The sequence below is a fragment of the Gallinula chloropus genome, assembly GCF_964237585.1.
Source record: "Gallinula chloropus genome assembly, chromosome: 5".
In the NCBI taxonomy this organism is placed as follows: domain Eukaryota; kingdom Metazoa; phylum Chordata; class Aves; order Gruiformes; family Rallidae; genus Gallinula; species Gallinula chloropus.
Window position 1 is genome coordinate 32,818,045 of NC_140090.1, and position 7,431 is coordinate 32,825,475.

Below are 7,431 nucleotides of genomic sequence, written 5' to 3' on the forward strand. Positions count from 1 at the left end.
GATACAGAAACATATATAAGTTCTGTGTGTGTTCCAATGAAGGAGCTCACTTGATCGTATTGATCCGAGCTGAGTCCACTAACCAGGCGCTGCTTGTATAAAAAGAAAAAGGGGGAATTGTTGCAGAATGGCTTGAGAAGCAAGGCCATGAGCCTGTGGAGCAGTTGTCCAAGCAGCCGCCTGTGTAGCTTAGTAAGACCGGGCCCCACGCCGTCTTGGTGGGAACAGAAGGGTCAACAATCGGTCAGCGTATTCTTGTGTATCATAGAGCATGGTCACAAGATGTGGGAGCAGGAGGTGTGATGAGGATTCAGTGGTCCTGGGACTGAGAAAGAGACAGGATTCCCAGGCTACAAGATGGGTGGAGTATTTATTGTAAATGTAACTTCTGGTTAAGAGCCAATTAATATACAGTAAGTGTAACACGTGGTAGGAACAGTGTAAAAGGAAGTCTGTGCTTGCAATAAGTTGAAGTGCTTTATCAATCCCATTGATTGGCAGCATTCTTCCCTCTCGTCGCGGCGCTCTGCACGTATGTGCGCTGCTCGCATGATTCCAAGTCCTCTCCCCACCCGCCATCTGCCATCTGCTTGGAGAGGAGGAACTGGCAGGCCCGGGCCACCTCTTGGCATGCAGTCCTGCGTGGACAGGGCAGAGAATCAGACAGGGCTGGGGTGAGGGATCATTTGCATGCCCATGTCTCCCAGCCACACACAGGAGCTGTGCTCTGCCCTGCCCTCAGCTTGAGGCTCAGGCAGGGAGTAGCCCCATCGTATTGCAGGTATGGGATTTGTGAAGAGCAGTACCTGGTGCAGAGAGCCCATGTGCAGCCAGGACATCCACCCAGCCCCACCATGGACTCTTGCCCCGGCCCAAGAGGTAGTAGGGGCAGGGGAACCAAACAGTCCATTCTCACCTGTTGTGGTATGTGTGCTGCATACTGGCGAACGCTTCCAGACCAAACCAGGTGCCATAGGTGAAACAAACCCCCCAGCTCCTAGGAAGAAGGGGACAGCAGTACTGTCATGGGGGCAAGGCCCCAGGTAGAGGCAGGCTGCCATGTGCCCATGTTCACACCAAGAACAGAGTCAGGCAGAGAGCTGCAGCCTGCCTTCCCCTACAGCGCCCCCACCACCATCTAGTCCCAGCTCCCTCAGGCATCAGCACATCACCTGGGGACAAGGGGAGCTGGAGCCACCCTAGACTCCAGGCCTTGTCTGGGTCTTGTGCAATGCACAAGGTGCTTGCTCTGACTGGAGTGGAGGGAGAGGAAAGGGGAGCAAAGAACAGGAGCTACAGAAGGGATCAGCCCATACTTGCCCTTCCCACAGATCCTGCCAGCCAGGAATGCTGGCCATCAGGGTCCCTGTCACACTAGGGCAGGTGGGGAAAAGCTGGGCACTGGGAACACTGCTTACCCTTCCCATGACCCATCAGCTCGCTGCTTCTTACGACAGTAGTCCAGGCCCTTCTGCAGAGTCTCCCTGGTCAGCAAAAGGCACCCACTTCAAAAGCAGATCAGACTCAGTGCCTGCTTCATCGCGGGCATCCATGAGCCCCTCTGGGGCTGTGATGGATCCCATTATTAGAGGGTTCAAGAGGCAAGGCCATCCAGACAGGCTGCCACGTTGTTAGGAACTGGGAGTCAAGTCAAGCACCAGTTGGCTGCTTTTCTGCCTCGTGCCAGCATGCAAAGCAGAGGACCCAGCCTCTAGCCAGCTGCAAGATCAAGGCAACTGCAAAGTCAAGAGGCAGGCAGATCTCCAGTCATTTCCCCCTGCCTGGTCCCAAACAGCCTATGCCCTGCTCTCTGAGAGAGGCTGGGTCCCAGCTTCTTGTGCGGGGCTCTGCTTAGGAGAAGTTGCCAGCATGCCAGCTGTGCACACCCCAGGGGCCACCAGAGGGACTGCTCCATGGCAATGCAGAGGTCCAGGCAAGACCCACAACGATGGTCAGCATGGGCTGTGCCAACAGACGCCCTGGCAGGCACCGTGGGACATTGCAGGCCTGCCCACTTCTCAGTGCAGCGCCTCACCTGATCTCCAGGGCTCTGTGCTCAGGAACCTTGTCATGGAAGTGTCTCAGTGTCTGCATGACAGCCGACGTGCACTCCACATAGGTGTAGTCAATCATGATGTCACCTGCCAGCAGGGGAAGGGCATCAGTGCAAGAGCCCTTCTGCTGGCAAGAGCCTCAGAGCCACACGCTGCCAACCTCTCCCTTGGGCACGCTTTTCCCACAAAGGGACCTGGGCCAAAGCCAGGCACCCTCTGGGCACACAGCAAGGCCAGTCCCCTGTGCCTCTTGCGGGGGTGAGCCAGCCCCACCCAGTTCCCCTTACCAAACACCTCTGAGGGGTTCAGCAGCTCCAGGAAGTGGCCTCCTCGTTTGGTTTCATACGTGGCAAAGCCTCCATCCAAGTTCCTCATGCTCAGCAACTGCCCAGACAAGCAGAGGTTGGGGAGGGTGGGGATGGTGGGACTGGCTCTCAGGCAGTACCAGCCCAATGTGGCCCCAAGTCCAGAGCAAGGACAAAGTCAGACCCAGGAGGCCACAGCGTTGGCAGGCAACCAAAGTCCCAAACAGCACTGACAGGCAGGCACAACCTGGAGCATCACATATGTAGTTTTCTATCACAGTAAACACAGTGTTGCCATGCCAGGCTATGGGCCTTGTACTAGCTTAGTAATACCAGATCTAACAACCACTCGGGTGCTGGCTTCTCTTACCTTAGCTTGAGTTATCTGCCCGTATTTGTGCTCCACTCACCACATTCACAGCATCAAAGAGGCGCTCAGGTGGGACAAGCTTGTCTATGAAGGGGCATTTCTCCTGCAGCAGCATAACTGACTTCAGCCCCTCTGCCGTGCAGTCTGCCACGATCCAGCCACAGTCTCGGGTACTGAAGGGGAAGCCACCCTGGAAAGGGGTCAGGAGAGCTCAGCACCTTCCCCAAACCTGTTCTGTTCTTCTGAGGGGGAAAGATGCAGTCCTGTCCACGTGTCAGTCAGAGGACTCAGGTGTGCACATGTTCCAGCCATCATACCTCATTCATACGGCGGTAATATTTCTCGTAGTTGGGTGGGTTCTCTGGGATCTGCAGGAGACAAGAAACAAATGAGGGCAGGCACGAGGTGCCTGGCTGCAAGAACCATGGGCTGAAACCACTGCACGTGCAGAACTGTTTGGGACTGAGCACCACCTGTCTTCTAGTGAGGCAGGTGGACAGGGAGGGAGGTCAGCTCTGGAGCAGGGAGTGCTGAAATCACAGTTTGGACTGGTTTCAGCAAGTGCTGCTAAAGTCCCCTCTCTGAGCTCTTTCCTGCCAGGGAGCCACCTGCTTCCAACACTCCCATTCGCAGCAAGACCTATGACTGCATCTGCACCACGCTGCTGGTGGTGGCAATCGCCAGCAGGAACTGAGCTCACATGGTCACTAACCAAGGACACTGGGTTTCCCAGAAGTCTGCCTCAAATGTGTGGGATCCAGAGAGGAGGAAAGGCAAAGGAGCCTAAGCCCTCGGTGTTCCGGCCTCTCTTAGCCCAGGCAACCCACCCAAAACACCCCTGGGCCTGGCCAAGGTCCTCTCCTCAAGCTGCACACATGGCTTCTAGCAATGGGGAGCAGAAAACAGGAGGCAGTTCTTAGGACTTTGCTAGTTCAGCCCTTCAGAAGGCACCAGATGCATCCAAGAGGGCTCTGAGAAGCAGCCAAGTCTGCCTAGCCAGCACGTGAGACAGCACACAACAGGCTCTGCTCACCTGGGTGAACCGGAGGAACTCGCAGGCGTTTTGCAGGCAGGAGGTGAATTCAGGCATCTCCTGGGCTTCTGCCTAGAAACAGAGGTGCTTGGTCATCTGTCAGGAAGGAGTTGTGGCCACCAAACATGCCCCTCAGGGAGAACTGGATGTGCTGGGACCTTTCTGACCTGCTGATCTCAGTGCCATTAATGTCCATCCCTTCATACAGCCCTTTCTGTAGGTCTGCATTCCTACTTCATGGAGTTTCCACCACACAACTGGACAGTGAGAACTGAAGCAACAACTCTTGCTGGCATCACCGAGAGATATTTGCATGACCACATCAGGGGCTTAAATGGGTAATTACCCTCAACAAAGCATGCCCACCATAGTTGTCTCTGCACCAATGCAGGAAACAGCTGCACGCTGTCCTGATGCTGGAGCTCAGGCCCATAGCGACACCGAGCTATCCCATTATTCCATGGGCTGCCCCAGTATGCCAGGGTCCCTCTGAGTCACAGCTGAACTCCTACAGCACTTCACCTGCATCTTCATGCCGTCAAGGCCCAGCCTGTGGCAGAAGAGAGCACAGTGCTGCAGTGCAGGCACAGCCAGAGTGCCAGGAAGTGGGTTGGGAGCCCCAGCGTGCTCACTGGACAGGGATCAGAGCCCTACACTGTCCCATGTGGGTGGCGCTCAGCCCTTACCAGAGGTAGGCAGGGGTCCTGGAAACGTGCTCTTGAAAAGCTGAGGAGTCCTTCCCATCCACAAACCAGCGAACCAGCATGTTGATGGTCTTGGAAATCTGCCGAGAGCAGCACTGTCACTGCTTTGGAGACAGCTTCTTCCAGCCCCAGGGACATATCTCTCTCCCATCCAGCATTAAGGCATGTGGAAGTGGTCCCAGGCTTGACCTCAACGGCTCCATCTGTGGCATCACTCAGCACAGCTAAGTTAATGGGCAGGTGCCATGAGATTATTCCAGAGGTTCACCTCAGATATTTCCCGGGACCACAAGAAGTACCCCTCACCAGGGCCACAGCTATCTGCGTGCCTTCCATGCCCCGTGAGCATTAGCTCTCCAGCATTAGGAGCGGCAGGAGCTGTGCTGCAGCAAGATGTGGTGATTACAGTTCCATGCTACAGTTGCAAAGGACTGGGGGAGGGGGCACAAGCTGGTCCCTAAAGAGCAAAGTGAAAGACCTTTAGCAGATCACCAGCAAGTGTCCTACCGGCCCAATGCTGATGCACTTGGTGAACCTGTCATCAGCTCTGATGTGGTCGTACAGCTCTGTGATGGCTCGCTGCCGCAGGTGAGTGCTGTGGTTGGCTTCATGCGCATTCATAATGGCTACAGGAGAAGACAGGGACCAGATTCACTTGCTGTGGCAGGGTGCACCTCTGCTCATGTGACGACCAGTGAGGAAAGCATGGGAACTGCTCTGTCCCAGACATGGCCACAAGGCCCTGCTGCTCTCAAGGGGGAAGAAGCCCAAGTTTCATGCAATCCACATCCCCATCCCAGCTCCAGGATGTACACCAGTATTTGGCAGTAGATCCTAAAGAGCCCCCACAATACAAGGCAGCTTCAGTCCCAGCACCACCAGCTCACCTGGCAAGGGCCCTGCCACCCCTGTCAACATCGTTCTCACCATAGGCAATGCCCAGCAGCCAGCCGTGCGGGGTGTACACACCACAGGCAGCAACGTTGTTTCTCTGGGCTGGCCAGTCTATGCTGGCATAGTCTTGCACGCACAGCTCCTGGTGTAAGACAGCAATGGGTGTCAGCCTGGCAAGCTGGGAGCAAGCAGCCACAGGCAGCTTACTGTTGGAAGCTGGCTCCACTCCCTGGACAGAGGGACTGTGCACGTATGAGAGCTGTCACTTCACACTGACTGGCCCACAAGGACATGGCTGGCAGGGCAGGTGCTCCTTACTGGGGAGCCCCACCAGGGTCAGCTCCTTACCTGCCGCAAGCTCTGTATGAGCTCGTCCTCTTCTGCTGACAGGTGCCTGGCGTAACAGTAGCTCATGGGGAGGTAAACGTGGCGGCAGTGACACCAGAGCCGGGACGGGTGGGCTGGGAACCACGTAGGAAGCAGCCTGTTTGCGACAGAGAAGGTGCTACTGTGATGAACAAGGAGGGCAAAGGTGGCATGAAGAGATGATGTGCTGACAGGGCAATGCCTGGAGCAGGGCATGTCTTTCCCTATCCCCTTGTAGAGCTGCAGGAGAAAAGAAAGAAATAGCCTTCCCAACAGGGTTGCTCCCTCCTGACCAGGACCAGCAGACACCGCTCCTGGCTCAGCTGACACAGGGCAGGGAGGATCCCAGACTCAGAGAGGAGGGAGGGGGGAAGTCAGTTCAGGGGACTTCTCTATTCCCCTTTGCTGTGCAGGTTGACACGAGCCCGCACAACATCAGGGTCATCTGGTCCAACTCCCAGGATCCTCAGGGCTACGTAGTTGAGCGCTGTACCAAACACTGTCGATTTGTCTTCCACATGCCCTTTCTGTAGGTCTGCATTCCTACTTCATGGAGTTTCCACCACACAACTGGACAGTGAGAACTGAAGCAACAACTCTTGCTGGCATCACTGAGAGACCACATCAGGGGCTTACGTGGGTAATTCCCCTCAAAAAAGCATGCCCACCATAGTTGGCTATGCACCCCAGCAGCCAGCAACACCCTGCCCCAGGAACACCCCGTCCCTGTCTGCCCCCCCAGCCTGCAGGCACCTCGCACCCTGAGTCCCTCCTGCCTTCAGTCTCCTGTGTCCCTTCAACCTTCACAGGCATCACCTCTTGCTGTGCAGAGACTTTGCTGCGGATCTCTGGGCTCAGTTCCAGCCTGGACATTTCTCAGGTGCTGCAGCATCAGGCCAGTCTGTGCCCACCAGGTCAGCCTCAGCCCTGCCGTGGGTCACAGCGAAGGTGGTCCGGAGGCCGGTGCCTTCCTTTGTCCTACCGCCTCCAGCTCCGGGCCACGTCCTTAAAGCCAGACCCCAGCGCTCACAGGATCTTCCTCCCACTCCAGTGCACCATCCGGAGAGAGACTGGTGGGGAGTAGTCTGAGGAGGTGCTGGGTGTTGTGCTGGCTGTCTGGGGTGTGCCGGGCAGGGTGATGTCCTGTGGGGCACCCCTCAATCTGATGGGCCCTCCGCGCCAAGCGGGGCCATGCGGGACCACAGCCTCCCTGCGTGGCGGACCCTGCGCAGGGTCTCAGGCAGGAACGAGGCCATGGGCCTGTGGATCTTTGTGGGTGCTGGGCCTGATGGGGTGGAGGCCACCGGGGAGGCGTGGGGTGCCTTGTGCTGCTTCAGCACAGCCTGCTCTGGCTGGGCTTTGAGGTGCTAGACGTTGGCACGGTCCGTCTGCGGGCAGCCAGTGCTGGTCGACGGGCCTTTGGTCAGTGGCTGATGCAGCATTTTCATGGACTCTGTCACTGCCAGGGGGAAGCTCCGCAGCCTCATCTCCAGGCATCGCCTTGCAGTGTGCACCCAGAGTTTGCTGCGGATATTTGGGCTCAGCTCCAGCCTCGAGACTCTGGCAGTAGCTGCAGCAGCAGCAGGCCAGTCTGCACCTGCCAGGTCAGCCTCAGGCCTGCCTTGGGTGGTAGCGAAGGTGGTCCAAAGGCCGGTGCCTTCCTTTCGCAGGACTGAAGCTGCAGCTGCAGGTCCCGTTGCTGGTT

General features: G+C 56.9%; 1 protein-coding gene across 1 annotated transcript; it reads right to left on the reverse strand.

Moving 5' to 3' along the window:
* Positions 1 to 481: 481 nt before the first annotated feature.
* On the reverse strand, positions 482 to 6,599 carry LOC311192146 (lanosterol synthase-like; the record flags this gene model as incomplete). Its single annotated transcript, XM_084264570.1, has 15 exons — positions 482 to 638; positions 917 to 997; positions 1,419 to 1,484; positions 2,036 to 2,141; positions 2,342 to 2,438; positions 2,770 to 2,919; positions 3,047 to 3,097; positions 3,763 to 3,834; positions 4,285 to 4,312; positions 4,449 to 4,546; positions 4,974 to 5,092; positions 5,394 to 5,502; positions 5,709 to 5,913; positions 6,123 to 6,269; positions 6,487 to 6,599. 15 exons carry the CDS (start codon positions 6,597 to 6,599, stop codon positions 482 to 484), a joined length of 1,599 nt encoding a protein of 532 aa, XP_084120696.1.
* Positions 6,600 to 7,431: the final 832 nt, after the last annotated feature.